A 26,647-nucleotide genomic window follows, 5' to 3' on the forward strand; every position below is an offset into this window, starting at 1 on the left:
GATATATTAAATATATTTTTTCTCAAAGATAAACTAAAAGGTCAGCAGCACATTTCTAAATTATTTTGTCATTTTTAAGTTAAACTGAATGTTACAATATTTACGTGTATTTCTTTCACAAGACATAAAATAAAATACAAATACTGAGCATTTCATATCTTTACCTGTAAAATGTGTGTAAAGCTTGATCTTATCCTGTAGCTCCACAACCTTTCTCATTTCTTCCAATGTTAGAGGATTTCCAACCACACACAGCCCATCCAGCTCCTTCAGTTCAGCTGCAATCTCATCAGGCAATGTAGTCAACTGGTTATCACTCAAGTCCAGTACCTGGAGTTCACTGAGATGTTTTATGTGTGATGATAAAACTTTCAGCTTGTTGTTACTCACATCCAGCCATCCCAGCTCCTTCAGTTCACCAATCTCATCAGGCAATGTAGTCAACTGGTTATACCTCAAGTACAGTGACTGGAGATTCTTGAGATTTTTAATGTTTGAAGGTAGAACAGACAACTGGTTGTTACTCACACTAAGCATGGTCAGGTTACTCAACTCACAAATACTGTGAGGAAGTTCCCTCAACTGGTTCCTGTGTAATTTCAGTATTTTGAGATTTTTCAGCTTGTTAATACTTTTTGGTAATTCTGTCAGATTATTATCTGACAAGTCGAGTTTCTCCAATTCAGTCAGGTCAAAAACACCTTCAGGAACATTTGACAACCCTTTACCACTCAGATCTAAAACCCTTTCTCCATCCTCATTGGTATAAATCTTCTTCCTCAGCTCCTCTGCTGACATTTTCTCCATCAATATACAGTGATACTAACAATTGTTTGGATGCTTTAATTCTTACTTCTGATAAGTAAGTCTTATCTGAAAACACATGAAAATAAAAAAATCAAGGTTCTAGTGATTTGCACACAAGAGGAATCTGGGAGAAAAACATAACAATTCAGCTAAGCAATTTGAGTTTATTGGCTCTCATATTTTGGCTAAACAATATAATATTAGAAAAAAATATTTACAAGTAGCTCTTATTAACAATGCAGGAGGTCTGTATGGGAGGATCTTGACTGAGGTCGTGAGTACAGACCGACCGCAGTGAGGTCTGTGCACTTGACCTCGGTCAAGATTCTCCCATACAGACCGACTTAGTTCAGTTAATAAGATGTTTATTATATGGCAAAGAAGAAAACTTTAATTCTTTTAATGTAACTGGTTTGCTGACATTTTGCTTGCAAACGGCGATGAGCTTAACTTAAACCTGCCAAAATTTGCTCGTCCTGTTTACTTTTTTTTGTCATCAGGCTTGTTGGCACTTCTATAAATGATTCAGAAGAAAATAAGAGAAAACGGTGAACATTTTTTTATTTTAGTTCACTACTTTTTCAAAGCAAAATGAAACCCGTCTAGATGCCGGTCTAGATGGGAAAATCTAGACCACGGTCAATATCAATTTCAGTCAATCAAATTCGTGAATTTGGTAGTTCCCAGTCCTTGTGAGACACAGCCATATAATAAATGTCAGCATTAATATTAACACAGCCTGCAAGAAGCTGTTATTAAATACAATGATTAAATTAAGAAGACATTTTCAATACAAACGCCTTAGCTTATTGTCAGTTCCATGGAGCGATCGTTCTGCATTCGTCCAACTCAGTTCAAAATCTTAATGGCTTCAACTTAAACAAGCTACCTTATTAACATAATCTACAAACTTCCACTTGTGCTTTGTACTATAAATGCCATTCGCAATTTCACTGTTTTTTTATACCATAAATAAGGTAACAAACTTCAATTCAAACTTTCCATTTCAAGGAATTCAAGCTGAACTTAATCTCAGAAAAGAAAAGAATCCCATTGTGTGGTTCTAGAAAATATCCATACCCCCCTACGGAGGGTCACGGAGATTCCGAGGGGTAGGGGGGGTCTGAAAAAGGTAAATTTCCGAAAGGGGAGGGGGGCTACTCAAGGAGTTTTCTCTCCAGTGGGTCTGAAATGTGAATGAATGAACACTACCGTACTTTGCCAATTGATTCAGGTAACCAAACCAACAGCAATGTTCCATCCAATGAGAAATAAATGTTAGATTCTTTGTCATATATTTTCTATTTTTCTTCCGTTGTCATACGGGAGACAGCAATCCTGAGTATCATGTTTGTTAGACGTCAAGCTGAAAAAAATGCCGACGAAGAGGTGCAGCAGTACATGAACAATGAAGTTGATGATAATATACTTTGAAGATCGCACTGTATTTAGTTTAAACGCAGCTCAGATGCTTTTTCCAGTATTAATCATGCTGTCAATTAAATGCGATTCGTACTTTGTTTATTTCGTTTGATACTTGTGCAAAATTATTCCCTGCTTTGGAGTTGCCGTAACTAGGTTATCACATGTTTTCATCGTTATCCCTGTAGTTAATAGTTTGCTTTAAGTGAGCAAAGTCAATTCAAAGCCATTTGTCTTGAACTATATATATAAATGTGGACAGCAAGGAGCGTTGTAATTGGAGTGGTAGCCGAGATTTCATTTGGTCATTTATAGACCGACTGAACAATGCGTGTTTCACGTATGAAATGTATGACAATTAAAAAAACTAAGGCATAAAATGAATTTACTATCATTTACAAACTACAGAGACAAAGAGTATGACTTAATTGATGTATTCCTTTGGTGAAAGAAAAAATAAAGTGACATTTGGGAAACAGCTGTTTTGAAAAAATGTTACGTGATGACTTTACTGGGTGTGTAAAGTAATTCAATATGTTGTTTTGACCATGCATAAATTAAAACTTCGACTCGGTTATTTGAAAGAGCTGTATGTACATTCCGAGATTCTTATGTGAAAACTTCCTTTAATGAAGAAAAAGTCAGCTGCTATGCCATTTGGGAGTGAAGGGCTTCTAAGTCAGTTGTTTATTAGTTTAAACACCGGTTCAAACATTTCAACATGACATGAAGGAATGCGCCGCGTCTGCAGTCTATGTTGAAAAAGTACATCTTTGTCTACAACGTAACTATAAACAGCTGTGGCTAAATTTTATAACAATTAATGAGTTAAGTCTTGTTATTTAAGGATACGGAATTTGCGAGGGGTAGGGGAGGGGCAAGTAGAAAAATCATGGAAATTCCAGGGGGTGGAGGGAGTACGGTGAAGCCCCCTGGAACAGAAAATCCTGGGGGTCGGGGGGTCAAACTGGAAAAAAAACCCTCCATGGGGGTTATGGATATTTTCTGGAACCACACATTCTTTCCTGTGCCCTGTCCACATGCACCAGCTGACGTTATATACAAGCTTAAGGTGATTCCTCAGAATTGCATTGTACATCCCTACTGTGCACAATTTTCGTGTCATTAGCACGCACTCATTAGCGCACGCTCATTAGTGCACGCTCATGAGCGTGCGCTCATGAGCGTGTGCACATACACAACATATGCAAAATGATGGCTCCTGACTTGCGAGAGATAAATCATCATTTTTTTCTCAGAAACGAGTACCGGGAGCTACCGATTTTTTTATTTAGGTTGAATGCAGAGATCAGCTTCTTTCTATAAAGTGAACATGGACCAATTTCTATTGCAGTGTAAAAGATTATCACGGAAAATGAGAGCATAGCTAGCACTCGTAAAAGATAGTATGTGGCCCCAAAACACTGCGTGCTTGGAACATATTGTATCTCTGTTGACTAAATATGAGTGCCCTTATCATGGAACGTACATCAAATTGCTCCTTAACATTTATAAAATACCTCTATTGTTGTATTTCTCCCTTAACTTTCTCTCTATTTTTCTGCTCTGTCAATGCGTAGGTGAATGGTTCAAATATAAACGTTTCTGAAAGCAGATAATTTCAGGAATTATGGGGTTTATTGTAGGTCCTCCTGCTCCTAAACGAATATGGGGGGACCCCCTTTTTTATTTCAAATTTTAAGTTCTATTGATATAAGCAGCCAACAGGCAAAGTTCGAAAGAAAATCTATTGTGAGTTCTATTTCGATGGAATTAAGCTTATCTTAAACTAAAAGCTGGCTGAATATAATTCACGTTAATTGAGCATCTGTGCATTAAACATTTCTTACCTTAGACTAATAACAGGAAACAGGCGATTCCTTTAGCTGTAGCTGTTTAGAAATACTTTCGCTTTCAAGACAAGTCTGTCTCCCCCACAGCATTTTAAATGCCGCATGCGCGACCACTCCTTCTTATACGACAAGACTGGTCTCCTTCGCAACCGTTCTTGTGGATGCCGTATCCTAGATACCTGCATCCTATTTGCGGTCATGTTGTAATGTAACAATAGAAGCTTCGGAAGCCAATCAGATCACGAAAAACGCAATCGATTTACCGTCAATTACTTCTCGATGTAACACGAGTTGTTTTCGGTAGTCGGCCTATTCTACGACTTTGGACGGGTCTCGACGATCGTCAACGATTACGATACGGATAAGTCCGATCTTCCAAATATGGTCTGCGATAAATATCCTCAAACGCTCGGAAATGCTTTGGCTGTCATACCGATGGAAAGACGACAAACAAGTCAAACAAGCCACGTATTTTCCTGAGCTCAGATCAGAAGCGAAGTAGCGAGTGACGGCGAATTTTGGTAAGTTGATAATGTTTTCTTTCTATTTTACCCACGTAATCAGGCACAGCTTTCGAGAAATGCGTAAATCGTATGTTTGTAAACAGCTATTCGATGTTTCACGCACTGTTCGAGATTTTGGAAGAGAGACGGTGGATGAACGGAGGATGAGTGTACCACGTGGCCATTTCAAATTTTGATGTTGTTATTCAAAATGTATTCTGAAATTCGCCTGAATTCACTTTTGCCTTCTGTTATAATCTTGCCTCGATTCCGTGTTGACTTTCTGTCTTTTGCATTCTGCAATTATCTTGCCTCGATTCCATATTTATGTTCTGTCTTTTGGACACCGCGGAAATACGTTTTTTGGGGCGCGATACAGTATTTTGCCGGTCAGCGGTACACCTTAACACAACTACAAAATTTCTGCAACTTTTACATTGTTTACGCAGCGAGTCTTGTCGACGGTCAAAAAGATACAAAACTTAGAGCGCACACTGTAAACTTAGCTTTTAGACTCCGCTCATTTGTTGGTTAGTTCTCAGTTAATATTATATATTGTGCCAAAGCAAAACTGAACTTGCACACGGTGTGAAATTGTTGTTGTTTCGTGAAAGTTCATGGTCGCAAGCGGCGAGCCAGTGGCAATTTACGTTACGATGTGCGCTAAGGCTAAAACTAAGCAGCTTTTGTGTTGCTGTAGCGGTGTTCTGAGGACATCAACTTCTCAAGTTTGTTGAATTGATGGGCTTGAACCGTGTGAGTCGGTATGTCAACGGCATTTCGATCAAATTCGTCGGGAAGACAAGCTCGTGTTCATCCACTTGTTCGATTGAGGGCACTCGTGTAAGTAAACACGGTCATCCTGTCTCCACTCGGTATCACCGAGTTATGGAGCAAGTTGGCCGAAATCGAAGCAGTGCTTCGTATAAATCTTGCACACGTTGGTGTAACAAGTGTAGGACTGAATCCCTAAAAGGGTTCAAAATCTGGACTCAACTCGGGGAAGAATTCACCGAGGTATGTTCTATCATAAATTATCCAATTTTAATTATACTGTACTTCAGTAAGCTTGAGGCTGGCGAAAATAAAATTTTAAATTTTCATGTTTATTATTGTTTCTTTGTTTCTTGTCATAATTTCGAATTATTGCAGTTCTGTATTTTGCTTTTAGCGCCTCTAAAGTGTGAAAATTATTTTAAACTAGTTGCATAGCTATTAGAGTTTAGAAAAAAAGCTATTTAGCTATTAGAAAAACCACAAGAAGTACATGACATCTGATTATCTAAAGATGGCAGAAGTCATGGAATACAAAGCTGTTAAAAGGGTAATTAAAAATACATGCATATGCTATTGCAAGACAATAAAAATACCATAAAATCTGGGTAATAACAACTTCCAATTAAAACTCAATAAATGAATTTCATTTTTAGTTATAAATAGGCTATCCCCCCCTGTATTCACAAAGCAATCTTCTGATTGTAAGGCCACCCAGATAATTTCTGACCACATTACCTTAGAGCCTGAGACTCTGTATAACTTTCTAAGATTAATTTTGTTTACATATTACTATTATCTGGATTTCCCAATAGAAAACTTCTCCTATTGTAAATTTTTTTCTATTTTGGCTCGGCAAAAATCCTTTTTGATACTGTCCATGGATGATTTCCACAACATCAATGCTGTAAAAACACCAACTGAGAGAACAGTGACCAATGCTCTCCATATGGCAACTCCTCTCCTGAACATTCAGCCATCTGTTGATGGTGGGGAGAGGCAGGGGGTAGGAGCCTGGGAGAATATGGGGCGGCAGCCCGGGAGAATAGGGGGCAGGAATCCAGAGAGAAATGCAAAATGCTAATTTTTGTCATTCATTAAGGCTTCAAATACTTTCAAAAACAAGAACTGAAAATGTTACTTGACTTTCATTTAGTGTCTTTAGAGACTTCTAGGCCGACGGGCAAAGAAAAATTCACCCTTGGGCTCAAAGTGAGGCCCAAAATGAAACCCTTTGACAGTGGTTACATCATAGGTCATTCACTTGAAAGACATGGGTAAGAGTAGCCAGGCTGAAAACGAAGGAAAAGGAAATGCCCAAGGGGTGTGCAGCTAAATGACTAAGATGTGTTTTGGGTCTCTTAATTTACAGGGGACAGGAGCAGGATGAACAAGGGTGGGAGTCAAGAGATAGAGGAATGGGAAGTGGGAGAACAGGGTATGGGAAGTGGGAGGTTCTGACTCCACCGTCTCTTCCCCCACTTGATGCAGTACCTTGTCCCTAAGTAAAAGGTTAAGTCTGCATAGAGCCAAGTGGCCCATCAGGCCAGGCTTATCTTGGGTTCTGTAGCATGAACCGACTAGGAGTATTTCTACTACCCCCTGCCGGATAGGATGCTAGTCGATCACAGGGCTACCCCCAGCATTATATTCGCCAATACCCATATGTACACCTTTGTGGAGAGAAGCACCGTGAGAGTAAAAGTGTCTTGCCCAAAAACACAACACAATGTCCTTGACAAGGGCTCAAACACAGACCGCTTGATCCATTGCTGAGCGCACTAACCACAAGGCCACCGCACCACCCACCTTGTCCCTTAGGCCTAACCTTAACCCTAAATCTAAAAAAAGGAGTCTGTAGACTTCACTTCACTTCACTTAGCTTCTTTGTGCCTCGTGGCACATAAGGCCTCCACAGAATGCCTCCAATTTTCTCTGTTGGCTGCAGCAGCTCTTGCCTCATCCCATGTACGCCATCCTGCGCTGTTCCTCTCTCTCTCAACTGTTCTTCGCCAGGTGGTCTTAGGCCTTCCTCTCTTCCTTTTTCCTTCAGGTGTCCATGATAGGGCTATGTTGGTATGGCTGTTTCTGTTTTGTCGTAAGACATGCCCTATCATCTTCCATCTTCTCCTCTTAACCTCTTCACTAAGGAACTTCGTCTCTACCTTCTCAAGGAGCTCTCTAGTGGTAACGTGATCTTGCCATTTTATTTTGAGAATCCTCCTGAGGCATTTGTTGTGAAACACATCTATTCGTTGGTCATCTCCCATGTTCATCTTCCATGTCTCACATCCATACAGTAGCACCGGTACAACTAAGGTTTTAAACAGTCTAAGCTTGGTCCTCTTCATGATGTTCCTTGAGTTCCATATTCTTTTGAGTCTGGCAAATGTCCCTCTCGCCTTGGACAGCCTGTTTTTCAGATCTTTCATTCCTCCTCCCTCCTTACAAATGGTAGCCCCCAGATAATTAAACTCCTCAATTTCGCCGATATCTTGCCCATCTACTGCAACCTTCTCCTGACTCTTCCCGTTGATCCTCATCACCTTTGTCTTTCCTTTGTTGATTTTCAGCCCGACCCGTCTTGCTTCCTCATTCATTTTAGTAGTCTTGTTCTGTATATGCTGTTTAGTAGAAGACAAAAGCGCCACATCATCTGCAAAATCTAAATCATTGAGTTTAGATGTAAAGTTCCACCTGATTCCGTTTTCTCCTTTTCCTACAGTCCTTCCCATAATCCAATCCATAGCTATCAAGAATAGAAATCCAGACATATTGCATCCTTGCTTGACGCCTGTTTTGATGCTGAACCACTCACATGCTTCTGCCTGATCTTCTACAGCACAATTGAAGTCTTCATAGAACACTTTTACCATCCTTACTATCTTGTTCGGGATTCCATATTTCCGCATAATTAACCACAGACTTTCACGGTGGATGGAATCAAATGCTTTTTCAAAGTCTATGAAGTTAATATATAAGCTTGCCTGCCACTCGTTTGCTTGTTCAATGATGTTCCTTAATATGAAAATCTGTTCTGTTGTTCCCCTGCCTTTTCTATACCCTGCTTGCTCGTTCCTCAGTCTGATATCAACTCCATTCTGTATTCGATCAATCACAATCCGTCCAAGTATTTTGCCGACTACTGAAAGTAGAGTAATTCCCCTCCAGTTCTTACATTCTTTGAGGTTTCCCTTCTTTGGCAATTTGATGATCAACCCTCTTTTCCATTTGTCCGGGATCTTTTCATGTTTCCATACTTTCTTCAGTAGCTGATGCACTTTCGTTGCCGAGAATTCCTTGTGCGCCTTTAACAATTCAGCCGTGATGGAGTCGACGCCTGGAGATTTCCCATTCTTTAAACGCTCAATTGCTACTTTTATCTCGCCAATTGTTGGTTCAGTGATCGCGATTTCTTCAATCAATTCGCCTAGCTCGAACTCACATTCATCTTCCATTGTTATAGGATCTGTTGGTTCTTCTCTGTTCAGTACTTCTCTAAAATGCTCTGTCCATCTTGCCTGCATTTCTTTCTTTCCACTCACGAGATCACCGCTCTTATCAAGGATGGCTGTGCTGCTCTTAGGTCTTTCATTGCATAGCACTTTCGTCAATCCGTATAATTTTCTCATTTTTTGTTTTCTTGCAGCATCCTCTGCCTCACTTGCGATGCCATCCATCCACTTCCTTTTATCACTCCTTATGCTCTTCATAACTTCTTTACTCTTTTCCTTGTATTCTGTTCTTAGTCGTTTCTTGATCCTCTCTGAACGAGTACTTAGAATCTTCTTGTTTATCTCTTCTCTTTGGTCAATAAGCGCCCATGATTCTTCTGTTATCCATGGCTTTCTTTTCTTCCTAGGACGGCCTAATACTTCATCTGCTGTTTTCGTGTATGCTTCTTCCATTATATGAAACTCCTTTTCTATCTCGTCGTCCTCCTCTCCATCCGGTGACTCCTCTTCCAATGCCTGATATCTATTCTGCAAAGTGATCATAAAGGTTTCCAAAACGTTCTTTTCTTTCAACTTGTTGGTGTCATACCTTGCCCTTATACTTCCCTGTTCTTTGGGTTGTTGTTTTCTTAGTCTTAGCTTCACTTTCATGCATACAAGATAGTGATCGCTTCCAATGTCTGCTGATCTACAGACTCTGGTGTCAATTACTGAGTTACGAAACTTCTTGTTTATCAGCACATGGTCTATTTGATTTCTCGTTTTTCCATCCGGCGATACCCAGGTGGCTTTGTGAATATCTCTATGTGGAAACCACGTTCCTGTTATTATCAGTTCATTCATATCACAAAATTCGCAAAGTCTTTCTCCATTGTCGTTCATTCTCCCAATGCCTTGTCTACCCATGATTCTCTCATAACCTCGGTTGTCTTCACCGACCTTTGCGTTCATATCACCTGTGATTACCAGCATATCATGTTCTTTTTTGTTATTCAACACATCCTGTAGTCTCTCGTAGAATTCGTCCTTTACAGACTCTTCTGCATCCTCTATTGGTGCATATACATGTAAAATCGTCATCTTAACATGCTTGGAATAGAACCTGGCTGTAATTATCCTTTCGCTTATTGGTGTCCAATCTATGAGTGATCTTGCTGCGAATCTGGTCATCAGTATTCCTACTCCGCCTCTGTGGTTGTCATCTTCTCTGCCAGAGTATATGATAGTGTCTCCCCCCTCCAGTACTGCTTTTCCTTGTCCTGTCCAATGTGTCTCACTAATTCCCATGATTTCAATACCTCTCTTCTTCATCTCTCTTGATGCCTGTGCTATGTTTCCACTCTGGTATAGCGTTCTCACGTTCCAGTTTCCTATCTTCATGACGTTCTTTGGGTGAACTGGTGATCTCATCTGCCCAAGGGCCTCCGTTTGGCTTTCACCCCCATGCGTCATCGATCCTCTCATGGTGTGAGGAGTGACCACGACGTCCCCCAGATCATTTGAAATTATTCTGCTTCTGGTTTCGGTCTGTAGACTTCAGTCAAGTTTATCTCTTTTATCACTTGTGTATTTAAGACAATTTCTAATTTCCTCACTTTCTGCCATTCAGTTTACAGTACCAGAGCCTGATTTTAAGTGATTCGTAACTACTGACGGAACTTGTTTTTGCAACTTACAACTTCAGACTTTGCACAAAATTTCTCACTCGAGAAAAGCAATGTTGTAGAACTTAAGTGATGAACTAAATGCAAAAAATATTAATTTGTAAGAAATGTATCTGTTCTTTAATACATGCTTTTGTGTCTAGTATCTGAGTTGGATGTAGCGAAGATACATTACCAATGGTTTGTAGACGACAGTAAGCCAATTCAGAGACACAGTGGCATAAACAAACCCACTTGTTAGCCAAATATCACAGGAAAAAAATAAATGCATATAATTATATAATTTATTGCCATCAGGTGCTATAATGTCTTGTAATAAAGTGGTTACAAGTTAAGTAAGAATCTTACAGAAGGGAGGATGATACAATATTATGACTAAGGGAATCATAATTAACTTCATATTGATTCAAAGCACGTGATATGTACATGTCTGATTCATTAAGCACATACAATGTAAAAATTATTTTGTAGTGATTGAGCAAAGCTCATCTGAATTAAATTAAATGAAAGGAAAGACAACAGTCAATTATTTATATCAGTTGATACACTGCACATGTAAGATTGAGAAATAGAAATCGAAAAGTTTCAAATGACTGAGTAAACAACATAAACTAGTGGGTTTCATTGAAGAGTTGATTACTGCCTCTCTGAAATGTTGAATGTCTTTTCAGTATCAAAAGATGTGAAACTTGACCACATCCCATAAGTGGAAGCGGTTTCGTGTAAACAAATTCAGGTGTTTGGGCATTTTAAAATATTTAGTTACCTGTGCATACATGTACAAGGAAACGGCCTTGAAAATTTCCATGTACTATCAACATGTAATCGATGTAAACAAAAAAGACCTCAAGCGAGGAAAAATGGTCTATGAACCGAACATATTGAGCGGTGTTGAATGTTTTCAGTATTTCCAGCGTTCGCTGCCGCCAACAAATCACAATATTTTCGATCTCTACTCCCTTCGCAAACGCCACCATTATATATAAATGTAGGCTTAAACAATCTTTAATGATAGAGAAATATCTTGCGAATGAAATGAACAAATGTTTTATTCTGACAACAAACGGCAGGTACAAAAATTATTTCACCTGTTCCAAAAGGCGCAGAAAGTCAGAAAGGTGATAGAAACGCCAAACAAGCCAGTCTTTAACGACAAATTCTTATCAAAGTTTCTTTGACGCGTTGCGAAATATAATCTAAATGAACAAGCACCACATGTCGGCGCAAAGTGAGTGTGAATAAAACGGTCCCGACTTACATGTACCTTAACCACTTCATGCAAATTACACTTGCAATCCAACTAGTCTTCAAAATCCTTGCAAAAGCTTCATACAGAACCAATCTTCTGCTTTGCTGGATACCTATCGTTGTTTTCGACAATTCTGAGGCGAGGGCGACTGAAGCAACACGATCCAGGCTCGAGTCAGCAAACTACACATTACTCCACACAAAATGACTCCCCTGTACCCCTATTCATTACCGGAACATTGTTTGAGTATTAAAAACCCATTTAAGGACGTCAAACTCACCAATAACGAGAAGTATCAAGGATATTTTCGACCCTAAAACGAACCAAAATACTGATCTCGGAGAACTGATCGATCGAAGGACAGCACAGCCTGATGGTGATGACCACTGACCAGTTACGGTGACGTCAAAAAACGTATTTCCGCGGTGTCTGTCTTTTGCATTCTGCGATTATCTTGCCTCGATTCCGTGTTGGCTTTCTGTCTTTTGCCTTCTGTAATTATCTTGCCTCAATTCCATGCTTATTTTCTGGGTTTTGGATCAGTGTACCAGGTGGCCATTGCAAGATATTCTATGTCCAAATTGGCCGGTTGTATGCTGAAATTCTAATTTATTAATTGTTATTTTGTAGTCATAAAGTTCGATATTTTTGCCCGTATTTTGAGTTTCTTGGGATCGTCTTGCCTATCAAGCAATGATGTTATTACATCATTATCGTGATTGCTTCGTCTTCTTATCTTACTGTTATCTTTTTCTGTTATTTCTTATTCCGTACTAGTGACTCCCTTAGGTAAAGTCCCGTGATTTTATTTATTCCTTTTTTTTTCTTTATATTGTACTTGTAATTGGTGGGTGAATAGATTGTTACTACTCGACGGTGGTTTGTTTTCGGTCCTCTTCATCTTGATTTCGTATTTTTCATTCCTCATTTTGCAAGTATGTTGCCTCGATCCCAGTGCAAAGTGGGGACGAGGTTGCTCGAGAGGAGACTGAACCTGAGATCATGTGCTCATAAATAAGGCGGGCATTTTTGAAAAGAAAATTGGCCCAAAATGAATCTAGACGAAATCGTTGAAGAGGAGTTCATACGAGACCGCGTTAAAAGGAAGTTATCCTACCAAGCTATAAGTGAAAGACTTCAAGCACTCTATCCTGGTAGGTTTAGCGTGTTTAGCTGGAGTTTTTAACGCCGGTTTATTCAGGTCTTGATTTATCAGTTTGAACCAATTAAACGTGTAATGTTATGTTTATGTCAGCTCTTTGTTTTGATTGATAGAAGCACGGGGACTTAGTTCAAGAAGTATCAGAAGATACTGTAAGAAGAGAAACATAAATGTTTCAGCTTCACGCTGGGTTTCAGAGGAATGTCTGGAGGAAATGGTCGTAAGAAACATCGAACAGGTACCCGTATATTTACGTACTTATTCGGTTTACTATGCTTTAACCCAACAACAAAGATTAACACGGACCTCATGTGATTTGCGCTACGAATTTGTCTTACTTCTTCCCCGTACATTAGCTATGTTATCCCTCATCCCCTCCCCATCTTCCCTCCCCACTCACACCCCTCATGCCCTTAACTTGCTTTAGCCCTCAACCCCTACCCTTCACAACTTATCCCAAATAGTGTGTATTTCGATCCACAGTATGGACATACATATGGGCGACGCATGATGCAGGGCACCCTTCGATATCAGCAGGAACAAGGTTCACGCGGTCGTGAAATCAGTCAGCGGCGAATATCAAGTATGCTGAGAATAGTTGCTCCCAGCGCCCACAATGAAAGGGCACATGACCTACTAGATAGAACAAATCTAGTTCCATACTATGCACCATATTTTGGCTATAAGTTGCATATGGACCAAAATGAGAAGTTAGCCCAAGAGTTTGGGGTCACCCACGTCCATGCTCTGGATGGCTGTAGTAGGATGGTCCTTGGATTTATTACAATACCTAAAAAGAACCCTGTGCTTATCTACCAATATCTATTTCGGTAGGTGCTCCTTTTAGACCTTCTTCAGATCAAAACATGTCCTAAAGATTAACTTATCAGATCTGAATTATTTTCACCAACAATTTTATGATCCAATCTCTCAAAAACTAAAAACAATTCAAAATTATAGCTCTCCCTATCATTAGATTGTACCCTCCCCTTCTGCATCTGGAAGATATACATGTATGAATTTTACATCTCTTTGTATAAATCCAAAAATAATTATGAGGTATCCAAAAAGTAAACCCAACATTAAATTAAAGACTTCTTCATGATCAGGTAGTCTTGCAGTACTTCATAAGTGACTGGGCCTGGGTTATAATTTATTGGAGAGATCTTTCATTTTCTTTCAAAGCTTTTTAAAAGCTCATGCTGGATTGGTTGGTAACTCAACTGGGGGTGATATTGTTTCGCATGATTTCAAACCTTTTCCTTTTAACAATCCTCCTTGCTGACTAGTTTTCATTTTATCTAATACAGGCCTCTTCTGCTTCAGTTTGGGTTATTTGATCAGGTGCGTGTTGATCATGGCACAGAGTTCTGTCTCTGCATCTTTGTACAGGAGCTACTCAAGAATAGACGTCATGATAACAGCAGGGCCCCTTGGAGGCAAACAACATCCACCAAGAATTACAGGGCAGAGAGGCTTTGGCCAGAGGAAAATTCCAGAGTAAACTATCCGCTTAAAAAGGCACTCTGCATTATAAAAGAGCAAGAGATCTTCAACATGGAAGATCCTATGGTTAGTTTTGCTGTATCCTGGCTGACCATAAATGTCAGCAAAGTGGGATCTGAAAACTTTGTTAATTCTTGGAACCATCACCGAATTCCAGGTGAGTGGTGGTATTTCATGTCAGAAAGTCATGCACTTTGAACTTCACTGAAACCACAAGTAACCATAACACTACAGCATTGTTATCTACAGAAGTATTTGGCTCAAAATGTGTTTCAAACAAATAAGCAGCTAGAGTGAAAGGGTACATTATAGCCACATTACGCGTTGTGGCTCAAGCATCAATGTGGAATGTAGCAATTCATTGGTATATTCTGAATGTATTTAATGGCTTACACACTAGAAAACATTTCCTTCTCATTTACAGGACCCAAAGGATGTATACCCATTGAGAAAATGAGAGGGACAAATCAGGCTGTGCCATTGGAACCACATTTGATTCCTACAACTCCAGAGGCTGTACGAATGTATGAAGAACGAGGCAGAAGGCTGAATACTGACCCCAGCATTGGTTATGATCCAATCGCATGCTATGATCACCTTCAAGAGTCAAGGGAGCATTTATTTCTTTCTCGAAACTCCTCTTTTGCAAGCATATTTTGTGATGTTGTTCATGACGGGATCGACACATTTGTTACTGCAATTAAAAGTTTTATTGAAATAACAGAATTCCTTGCCCAAACAGAGGCCACTTCATAACTGGAGAACTAAAACATTAACTACAAGTTGAACTGCAATCAAAAAGAAAATATAAACTTTTTTCCATAAAGTAAGAGTAACTGATAATTAGTAATTTCAGTCAATGCCTGGCACACACAAGTTAATCAACAAAGGCATTAAAACTCCAAATGTTGTTCCAGGCTTATCTGCATATCCTAATGAAATATCAACAAACTATTATAAGCTATCAGTAACAGATGTATAGAAATTAAAGAATTTCATTGTCCACATCTTCCTCATCCTGCACATCAATCTTTGCTTCCCGTAAGGCTGAAGTAACAGAAAAGTCAGGAATCCCTAAGATTCCAGCTAGTCCACTGACTTTCAGTGGCTTCCTCAGTTGTGGATCAGGCAGGCTAACCCTGCACAGAGGGCAATCCTCTATTTTGGATGCACATAAAAAACAGCCTATTAGCTGGCCACAGCCAGTCACACAAAAATACATTACTGCAGCACTGGTTTGTTGGCAGATGACACAGGTAAACACCTGCTTAAGCTTTTTAACTTCCTTGTTTGATTCTATATTATCTTTAATTTCAAGGAACATACTCTTTATCTCAGACATGTCTCCTGTTTGAGCCTATGGAGGTTAAAAAGAATAAAAAAATGCATCTTAGAGAATTAGTTTGGATTTTTAATATTTTTGCACTGAATTTTAGAAATTATATTAGGCTTCAAATAAAAATAAAACGATTTCAGAAGCTGCCATTTTAATCACATTTCTCTTGATTTTTCTTAATTGTATTTCTAATTCATGTGCTCAAGAGTTGGAGATGTGGTCGTGTGACCTAAAGAAATCCTGAAAAGTATGTTTGAATTTTTTTTTACTAATGACTATTTTTATTAAACTCAGAATATTATAAAGATACACTTACATGTATGATTCCTTGAAGAATACTTACAGAGTTCTGTGAGAAGAAATGATGTTGTTCTTCAGGAACTGTTCCCTGCCTTGCTTCATCTTCCTCCCCCTCATCAAGAGTGTAAAGACCAGTGTTAAGAGCTTGCCAGACTCCTGGTTTCCACTTTTTGAATGTATGCTGTGATATCACACGAAATGTTCGCTGAGATGTCCAAAACTGTTCTTCTGCATAGGTGAGAAAAACTTTTCAGAGTATGCAACTTTTTGCACCAAAATTAAAATAGCTATTGACAAATAAACACGGTCACACCAATTCTTTATGTAAATAGTTAGCAATGCAGCTTGATAAGGTTATTGCAAGGAACCAATGCACATTTTCAGTAGTTGGCAGTGACATGTGGCCTGCAGAACACCTACATATGATGATGATATATGCATGATTTTTTGAGCAATAAAGAGCAGTACTAGCAGACCTGGGTGAAAGAGGATACTACTACTACTACACCACCACCACCAACAACACCATCACCACCAAAGACAGGGAGAGAAGCACCAAAAAATAATGTCAAGAAGCAGGAATCATGGGTCGAGGGAGTGAGTTCAAACTGCCCTGTCATTTCTTTTCCTGTCATTAGAGAGCCATAGAGAAAAACTCAAGCCACAGCATTGCCCCAAACACTGACAGCTTTTTCTCACTTTGTTAAATAGTGAAATACAGTTTTAGTTTAAATTAGTTCCTGTCCGTGAAAGGAAACTTTATTTTTCTACCTACAATACCCTGGTTCACTGGCAAGAACAAAACCAAAACTCCGTTCAGTGTCATTGCACCACAAGATAAGTCCATTGTGACTGTAAGGGTGCAAATGAAACAAAACTGAAGAACTTACTTCTTGTCTCAGAGGAATCCATGATAGGTTGCCCCCCTTGCATCCACCACTACCAGTCTTACCACCTCTCCTTGATCCCGCAGCTCTTGTTCCACAGCGCTACAGATGATTGGTACAGACAACTGACCAAACTTCTCAGAGACTTCACTCAAATTGATTGAAATTGGGAAGACTGTCACCATTTGGCCCTCATCATCAACAGATGAAAAAGTGAAGTCCTTCACAAGGCTCGCTGTTTTCTTTTTCTTGTTCTTGATAAAAGCAAGACCCGGTGCTGGTCTTTTCCCAAAGCCAGCACCCATCCCTGATGGTCCTGCAGGAACAAATTTACTTCCGCTTGGCGTTGGTTTGCGAGGGAATGAGGGAGTGCTGTAGCTAGCAATAACAAAAGACAACAGTCAGACATATGTAATATACACAACTTTATTTCAACTCAGATTTAAGAGTAGCACATGAACATTATATCGTCAAGAAAATAAATGAATAAATGAATGAATGAAATACACAAAAGTACATTGATGATGTCTGTGAATTGTGTGAATAAGTAAACTAAGAAACAACACCGGATGATATTATATCAGAAATTAGAGATAAATAAATATTACTCTTTAAAAAAAAAGATACTGTTAGCTGTCCTTGATTGAGCAGTTAACATGTTCTACAATTTCGGAGCAGAAAATTTAAAGGAATGTTTTTCATAAAATGTCAAACGCCCGTACTTGATTACCTAGCGCATAAAGGTCGAGAAGAAAGCTCGAGAGGAAGGGATAATGAACGATACGGAAACAAAATTACTTAATACGTACCGAAAGCCAAAGGTAGAGGGCGCAAATTCTTCCTCGTCTTGATATTCTTCAGCACTAAATGCGATGACAGTGGCATTCGTTATCCCGGGTGGTAATAAGAACTTCCCATTTGACGAAGGCCATATATTCTCAATTTTGCCATTTCTACTCACTTTTAAGTGTAAACCGTTCTCGTGGACATTAAGAAATCGAGCTATCGTTGATTTGTAAAGGCTTGACGCTGTTAAACCGACTGTTTTTCCTTCGAAATCCAGCGAGACAAGATCCGCCATGCTGTTTAACCCGCCTTTTTAGTCATGTGACATTTTCCCGCCAAAAGAGTATGCGAGGTTGAAAAAATAACCAAGCTGGGTATGGAATTGAGGCAACAGAAGGCAGAATACGAACAACGGAATTGAATTCTTAATTAGGTAAATAAAATAGACATGGAATTGAGGTAACATAATTACAGAAGACAGAATACCAAAAACAGAATTAGGTAAACAAATTAGACCTAGAATCGAGGCAACAAAATTACAGAAGTCCAGAATAGTCTACCAAAACGGAAAATTAGACATGGAATCAAGGCAACATAATTACAGAAGGCGGAATATGGAAAACGGAATGGACATGGAATCAGGGCAACATAATTACAGAAGGCAGAATACGAATAACGGAATACTGCCGTTAGGTACACAAATTAGACATGAATGGAGTTGAGGCAACACAATTACACAGTGCAAACTTCACGGATGGTACAAAAGCAATGAAATCTAAACAATATTGTTTTTAGAAATCAGAAATGGCCAAATGTAACGATTGTGCAATATGAAATCGAAGAAGGAAACGTATACTAAGAATGAAGGCGTCAAATATCCGCATGGCATCATATAACTGAAGGAACTTAATTGCAAAAATAGAAAAAAAAAAAAGGAAATCTGTGATGGCCATTACCGAATAAAGACAACAGTCTGCCCATCGCAACAAAGTGATAACAACTTTAAGAATGTCAATAAATATAATAAGAAATTAAAAGCAATAAATAAGGACGAAATATTTAAATCGATAAATGGCCATGTGTGACACTTATTACGGAGGTCTTTGTTTGACAGCTATCGAGTGACGCATTTGAAAAATGTTGTCAAGAGTTTGGCAATCCGCAATGCTTTTAACTGGCCTTTAAGCACAAATGATCTTAATTTATCGTCTTTGTTTGGAAGTGACTGTGCACGACGTGCCGATTGTCACATCTGTCAAAGTGCTGACCGCATTGCCACTGAAAAGCACTTGGAAGGAGTGCTCTGCACTAATTCCGATTTGAAAATTGTCACTATCTTTTGGGACACACAAAATCTCTTTCGGGAGACAATGAACCTCCTTCGGCAGACAATGAACCTCCTTTGGGAGACAACGACAACAACACATAATTTCGTTTATAACAAAATATTTGGCAGAAATCATTCTGTGGATAGGTCTGTTGTTCAAAGCAATGTGAATGCGAAATTCTCCCGTGTTGCAGGTTTCATGAAAGCTGTGCCTGGTTCTGTACAGTACAATGCAGCTGTTGATTCTGATACAAAAGTACATAACAACGTATTTAAACTGTCAGAAGTGTGAAAAACGATGTGCATTTTAGATCACGTTCACCGTTCAAACAGTTAGCAGTAAAATCACGTAAGCTTAAATCTCGACATAGAGAACCGTCTAGAATTTCATTGCGAAAAGTGATTCATTCTTTGAAATTTCGAAACTTGAGACTGAAAGTAACATGTGGTTAAAAAATCAGTTCCTGCTTCATCTGTTTTACACAACATTGCTACAAATTATAAATGGTGGAAAATCAGACACACCGAAAGGCAAACTAGTTTCTTCAGTAACTATTTTTTTCGATTTGAAAAGTGTATAACATGGTCGTTTGCATTTAATGTTTCAAAAAGAAATATTGTACTCTCCGGAGATGTTGAATTAAATCCAGGTCCAGTTGCAGATGGCAGAATTAATTCATCAACATTAGTATACAAAACCACACCTGAATCGCCATTGAGCTCAAGGCTACTAAGACGTGGATTAAGACCACTTGATCTTGGTGGGGGAGGTGACTGCTTTTTCAAATCAGAATCACACCAATTATGTGGTGACTCAAACTGTCACTTAGAAATTAGAGCAATGGCTGTCCAGTAATTGAGAAGTAATCCTGAGCAATTTATAGAAAGCAATGTGGATGGATCGTAGTTAAGATATTTATCTTGTATGTCTATGCAGGGAACATGGGATGATCACATTGTTATACAAGCTGTTGAAGATTCACTGAACTTAAGAATTCATATTGTAGAATCTAATGCAAAGACTGGAAATATAAGGTCTATATATTTAGGTAAATACAGGTAGATGGCAAAATAATGCCCAGTTGAACGAGATTGCATTTTCAAATGAAATTCCTTTAAAAAAATACTGAAAATAGAATTTGAGAGATGCAAGATTTCAAAAATTTCTGGGGGGCATGTCCACAGACCCCCCTAGCAGCTTATGCCTTTCGCAATCACAGAACTTGCCACATCTATGTCAAACGTCTGGTTGTAACCCTGATATGCTGGTTACTGAATGGGAGTAAAAACAGTAGAACATTCAAATGGTGGCAGTGGCTGCTTTATAGCAGTTTTATTTACAGTTATTATTAAAATCCTGACAATACTTTTGGCTGCTTAATAGGAAGTGGCTGCCCAATGGGTCAGCATTAAATAGACATTCTTCAATTCTACAAAATTGACTGACCATAAATACAAAATTACTAAATTGTTCTTGTAAATTTTTTTCCTAGAAGAATCCATGGAAGGATATGTGCACTTATTAACAGAAGTACAAACTGTAAGGAATTCCACAACCAACTACTTCAACTGTCGCATTCAAACAGGACAGGACGAAGCAGTCCGTACTGTCTGTTATTCACCTCAAAAGCGCATGAATTTAAAACAAGCGTTCCTTAATAAATCACCAGTAAAAATCACAGGAGTGAAGCAAACAGCATCAAAAAGATTTCACAAACAAGAACAAGAATTCACAATTGCAAAACATGCAAAGGTAACTCAAACTTCACTGCCCTATACCTTTAATGAACACTTCAGCAACCAGTTATGCACCATTACTGAAGCACTGGAAAAAGATGTATATGAAACATTAGACGTGAAAGCAAAAGTCCTAAAAAACAGGAAAATAAGCAAGTTATTGTAAAAGACGGCGAAAAAGCAAAATACTTAACTGATTGTCTAATAGCAGATGAAACTAACTCAGTTAAACTAGTCCTCTGGGAAAGCATAATTGATAAAATTCAAACAGAGAAAACATATCTTTTCAAGAATTTGAAAGTTGGTATCTTTGATGACATAAAGTACTTAAATACAAAAGAACTCACTGACCCTCAAGAAATTGAAGATTTACACAATATCAGTCTGACCACACCAGAAATACAAGACAACACAATTGAAGGCCGCTGCATTGGTGTGCACATCAAACGTACAGCCTCTTGCATAGTATGCAACATGACCATCAGTGAAGCACAACTTGAAGAGGAAACTATAACTTGTAACAATTGCAACATAACCACTCTTTCAAGCATATGTAATACAAAATTAGTTGCTCAAATTGTCATTCAATCCATGAAGGACAAAAAGATGCTCAAGTTTACTTGCTTTAACGATGCCATTATCAGCTTCCTCAAAACAGCAGACTGTTAGATGTCCTTATCTGATATCCACTAGAAGACTTGAGTAAAATCATGTTGCAAGCAGGGGATAGAAAAATTATAGCAGACAAAATAACTCAAGTAATTTCACAGTTCCTCCCCTTACGGTAAGGAAAACTCTAATAACTGCAACATGACTACTCTTTTAAGTACTTGAAAAAGAAAATATTATTTGTACAAATTGTTATTAATCAATGCAGGATAAAAACATTCCCAAGTTTACTTCCCTTAATAATACTATAAGCAGCTTCCCCAAAACAACCGGCTGTTAGTTGTTATCTGAAATGCCATAAGAACACTTGAAGAAAGTTATGTTGCAGACAGGGGATGAAAACATACAATGTAGCAGACAAAACAACTCAAGTGATTTCGAGGAAACTCTCCTTATATTGATATTAAGATTTATTCCCTAAAAATCAAAAGCGCTGTCACGTTTAGTTCCTTTAGTAAAACTATAAACAACTTCATCAATTAAGAAACTTCGACAAAATATATTGGAGGGTAGGGATAAGCATTTATGGCAAACAAAACCACACAAATGGGTTAATAGTACTACCCTCCATTAATATTGTATGCAGTTGTTCCTTAACCATTGTTGTTAATTTGTATTCCTTTACTATTAATTTCTCTCTCTCATGCGAACATGAGTACTTGGGCGATATCCCCTTGTGTTAATGTACTGAAACAATAATTTTATTATCGCCCAAAAGCAACATTAAAAAAAAAATACAATTTCAATGCCATCCTTCCATTAATGTTTTGAATACCAGGTCAGTTACAACATAGTTAAAGGATACCTTGCAATTAACAGAGGTTACTTCACTGTTTCACTTTGTGCATTTTAAATATTGTATAGTGTTGAGTTACTTTTAAACAACTTATAAGAACTCACCCACTGATTTTTTTACCTGTTAATTCTAAGAACAATAATTATTACAATCCACTCTATTTGAGTTCAATAAAAATGTTGTTTCCTTGGCACATGGTAGTCTTATTCTTCTTTTACGACTCTTTGAATACCAGTCTTTACGCCCCTAGACAAACCACCCCCGACATGACCCCCTTGGACTTTTACATGCAGAAAATTTACCTGTATTCTAAAACCTTTCCTATCTCTTCTATATGCTGTTGGGGAGGAGGCTGGGGGGGACAGGGGCATTTTGTCTTAAAGGTATAATGCCAAAACTTGTTGTCTCTTGCATAAATTTATTATCTCCTATCTGCTGTCGAAGGTGTACTGCTCTTTTAGGTAATCTTGCACTTACAATGTTTTAATTAATTCCTTCAATCTCCCTACAAAACTACCGGCATCCACAAGCAGTTTTCGACTGCCTGTTATTTGGGATGTCACGCAACGCTCCCCCAAAGAAACGGCTCCTCACATCCGAACAACATTCCTTTCACGAAATTAGCCAATCACCGTTTCCGTTCCATTTTCAAGAACGTTTTCGCGCCAAATTCGCCCTTTGAAACTTGTCCAATCATAGAATGTTTTTTATCTTTGGGAGATGTCACAAATGAACATACAGATTTCCGGCTTTTGTTTAGGGACGCCGAAAATTACCGGCGACGCTTGAACGAGCTTTCTATGTAGCTGAAGACTTTTCAAAGTTTAAGGTAATTAATAGAGGGTTTCAACTCAAAAAATTATTGTCGAGAAGGACGATATCTGTTTCAGCTTAATAAAGGAACCAGGAAATCAAGCAGCTTCGCTCGATTTGTTGACAGCGAGTTCTGAATGCCGCTCTTTCCTCCAATTACAATCTGTAGGAAGCGTTTAGCTCTTGATTGACGCTTACAATACGACATTTCCAGAAAATATATATTCTCTCGTTAGCTGAACATAGCGATGAACACATAAAGCACTTGTACTTAGGGCTTTTATTTACATCTTTTTCAGTCCGTCATGATCGTAGCCTGCGAACACCGCCTACTCTTGGCGAAGTGCGGCGTGAAACAAAAACCAGAAATCCCTCGCGTGTTCGCACAGCAGACCTTTTCGCGCGAAAGCTTACGTTATTAACACTTTGCTATTATGTGATTGGTCTGTTCAACAGAGCGCAAACAAACCACAAACACAAAAGGAAAAGAATGTGGTTCGGTTGTAAGCAGCCGTTTCTTTGGGGACTTTGGGGGAGCGTTGCGTGACATCCCAAAAAACGGCTGCAGAGGAGACTAATCTCGGACTAACTCGGACTTGAAGTTTCAACCTCGTTCCCAGGCTCTCTCTCCTCTGCCTCCTTGGTTGCGGCTGGTCACGTGCCCACCCAGAATCCGGGCAGAGTGTGTTGATTGTTGCTGTGACAAACTTTGTAGGTTTCAAAACTTCGAGCAGTCGCCAAAAACTACCCACTCTATCAGGGTTCGAAGTCAAATTTTGCCGATGAAGAATGCTACATTATTTCTGCCGTCCCCAAAATATAGAGGACTTTCGTTCGCAAAGAAATTTGGCAGTCGAATGAGCACAAACGTTTCGACGGCCGGTTAACACACGTAAAGCGCAAAACGTCACGTACTAGTCAGGGAGCAGGAACCGAAAAATGGGAGTTTCGTTCAACCATCGCCACAGAAAATGTTTGACGCCTGATTCTTGTAGAGAAAGACCTCCTGATCAAAGCCAGGTAGTTCGTAAAGTTGAATTGTGGTATAGGTTTCGAGTTAAGGGGATGTTTTCTTGCCCAGCCCACGGCCCAGCATGGAAATGAGGCTACACACTCGAACGCAGTTTACATCGCTATTTCTTCGCGAAAATCAACGAAATCAGCCACTTAAGCTAAATTCACTAAATATACATCTGCTTCATTTGTAAGTGGTTAAGTATGTCACGTGATTGGCCACGTAATTTTAAAAGTGACCAGTAACAAATGTGCAAAAACGAAATATGTATCCCTTCTTTATTAAATCAACTTTCCTTTGCTCTTGCTATCGTCTTAGCAAAGCCTTTGGGAATAAAAACTGTTTACTGTATATCACTTTTTATCAGTTTAGATCTAGCACGCAAACGAGGCTAGTCCCTTGGAGGCAACAGACAAAAAATTATCAATAAAAAATGAAGCGTTACTCTTTTCTGTTTTAGTCTATCTATTCGCCACAATTTAGGTTTTAAACAGGAATAACATTAATCATCACAATGAATTTTATATATTTTTTTTCGTTCCATTCAGATATTTTTCGTTTATGAAGAAGACGTTAAACTACATAGTGGTGTACTTTTAATCAGTTATTGATAGGGAATATAGGTTAAAGACTTATAATTGATAAGAAGCACAATGGTTTCGTAAGGTTCTGTTAGACTGCCACTGATATTAAAATAATTTTTTGCGGAGAAAAAACAAAGACTTAGCCTCGTTATACGTTTCTATCCGGATTCATATCGAGACGGATCCAAAATGGCAGCACCCATAACCACTCGGCTAGTACTCTCGCTACTCTGACTGTAAGTATACTAATTCAATCGCCAAATTTCAATTAAATCAGTTTAGAAGATGTAGATTTGAGTTCATTGGGAGTAACGATTCCAAAATACTAATTTCTTGTCTATCGTGTGATATTATATCATGAAAAAATATAAAATGCAGAAAAATCATTTTCTAATTCGTGATTTCATTCGACTATTAAAAAAATCCTACTAGCCTTCATTGTATAATTTCGGGTCTTTTAAAGTATCTTCTCTTTATACGGTAATGATTATTAGATTTATAATTAGTTTTTGTTTTGTATTACTTTGTAATTTTGAACTGGCGAAATAAATAAACAAACAAATAAATAAAATGTTACCGTTTTGATTAAGCATACATGTATACGTTGACAAATTTAGAACGCTTTTTCATTTTTTTGTGTGAAAGACAACTGTGATGGGTGAGTCATGTTTCTGAATTGGTGCGTTTTTCAGATTGATTTCCATGGCTAGTAAGGAACAAGATAACCCTTCTGGTTTAAGTATAACTTCTCCTCCAAAGCGACGAAAATTGGTTAAATGAATTATTTGCCAGGTCGATAAAGAGAAAATTTTAAGAAAAGGGAAAGGGTCTTCTATTGACACTTTGAATAGAGCACTCAACCTTCGTAAAGGCGAGGTGTATGTTAGATTACACAAGGACTTACCCAATTTTCTAAACCAAGATGTGTTTTGGTATTCCACGTGCTATTCGTCCTACACCAGTGAACACAACATACGGCATGCTACTGGCATTCATGAAAGCAAAGTGGACAGTGGAGCTGGTGATGAGGAAACACGTAGAGTTTCAAGGCATACGATATGTAATCGCTTTTGTCAAAATATCGCGAACTCCTGGAGGAAAAGGAAATCAAGGCCGAACGTTATAGCAAACAGCACCTGAAACTTCGACTTCAAAAGCACTTCGGAGAAGAGATCGTGTTCCACCAGCATCCAGACAGGAGTAAGCCTGAGGTTATTTATTCGAGGAACATATCACTGCAAGACGTGCTAAATGCTTCAGCTGCACAGAATGCCAGATCCGTAAGCAATGTTTCGTTTAATGCCACTCAGCAGATTGTAAACACAGCTCGGCAGGTAAAGGAGGAAATATGTAAGTGCAGTGGTATCACATTAAGACCCCTTAACCTGGACGATGTGTCCCTCGAGTCATCAAGAAGGATAATTCCTCCCAGTCTGTACTGGCTAGTTCATTTGATGATTACATCCGATGAGTCTGGAGTTGACGACTTTGACCAACCGTGTCCCTGTGTCAAAATAGAGGACGAGAGGCGCATTATAAGTATTTCCCAAGATATCTTTCACTGCGCATCAAAAGCCCGCGTGAAGCTCCCGAAGCAAATAGGGCTTGCAATGGCGGTTCGTCACCTCACTGGATCCAAGCAGTTAGTTGGCCTTTTGAATCGAATGGGGCACAGTTCGTCATACGATGAGTTGCAAGCAGTTGATACAAGTCTAGCAACGGAAGTATTGGCCAAAGTAGAAACCTATGGAACAGTCATCCCATCAAACATCTCTTCGGGGTCTTTTGTGCAATTTGCTGCCGATAACAACGATTTAAGGGAGGAAACGATAGATGGCTAAAATACTACCCATGCCACAACCATGGTTGTCTACCAGGGAAAGAGGTTTGGTCCAGAACCACCGCCTACCATAGCTGGAAATCATTCGGAGAGACGTCGTAGCCTGAAGAGAGGTGGAAGTGTCTATGAGTTGCAAGAATGTTCAGCATATGGAAGAAGACC

At 38.8% G+C, this 26,647-nt stretch overlaps 3 protein-coding genes, 1 long non-coding RNA gene and 1 pseudogene across 5 annotated transcripts in view; 3 read left to right on the top strand and 2 right to left on the bottom strand.

Annotated features, from left to right (window-relative positions):
- Positions 1-4,259, bottom strand: part of LOC110049544 (uncharacterized) — a 44,324-nt gene extending 40,065 nt beyond the window's left edge. For both annotated transcript variants that reach the window (XM_089271275.1, XM_089271274.1), the window contains exons 1-3: positions 4,080-4,259; positions 3,750-3,834; positions 165-873 (exon numbers count right to left, since the gene is read on the bottom strand). In XM_089271275.1, coding sequence (XP_089127401.1) covers positions 165-807 — 643 coding nt within the window. In that variant the 5' untranslated portion in view covers positions 808-873; positions 3,750-3,834; positions 4,080-4,259. The remainder of the gene's footprint in view (positions 1-164; positions 874-3,749; positions 3,835-4,079) is intronic.
- Positions 4,260-4,437: 178 nt separating this feature from the next.
- LOC149105803 (uncharacterized) lies at positions 4,438-22,426 on the top strand. Its single transcript, XR_016201401.1, has 2 exons — positions 4,438-4,603; positions 20,525-22,426. It is a non-coding gene; the product is annotated as an uncharacterized LOC149105803 (long non-coding RNA).
- Positions 12,408-15,402, top strand: LOC149105804 (uncharacterized). The gene is made up of 5 exons (XM_089271632.1): positions 12,408-12,881; positions 13,003-13,127; positions 13,373-13,719; positions 14,200-14,552; positions 14,820-15,402. Exons 1-5 carry the CDS (start codon positions 12,779-12,781, stop codon positions 15,149-15,151), a joined length of 1,260 nt encoding a protein of 419 aa, XP_089127758.1. The 5' UTR covers positions 12,408-12,778; the 3' UTR covers positions 15,152-15,402.
- LOC149105805 (uncharacterized) lies at positions 15,083-17,255 on the bottom strand. The gene is made up of 3 exons (XM_089271633.1): positions 16,922-17,255; positions 16,075-16,259; positions 15,083-15,752 (listed from the first exon to the last, which is right to left on the bottom strand). Exons 1-3 carry the CDS (start codon positions 16,962-16,964, stop codon positions 15,381-15,383), a joined length of 600 nt encoding a protein of 199 aa, XP_089127759.1. The 5' UTR covers positions 16,965-17,255; the 3' UTR covers positions 15,083-15,380.
- Positions 22,427-25,703: 3,277 nt separating the features above from the next.
- On the top strand, positions 25,704-26,486 carry LOC149105806 (uncharacterized; annotated as a pseudogene).
- The last annotated feature ends 161 nt before the right edge of the window (positions 26,487-26,647 follow it).

Source organism: Orbicella faveolata, unplaced genomic scaffold (genome assembly GCF_042242905.1).
Source record: "Orbicella faveolata isolate gen_17 unplaced genomic scaffold, um_ofav_v1 contig_34, whole genome shotgun sequence".
Taxonomy (NCBI): Eukaryota; Metazoa; Cnidaria; class Anthozoa; order Scleractinia; family Merulinidae; genus Orbicella; species Orbicella faveolata.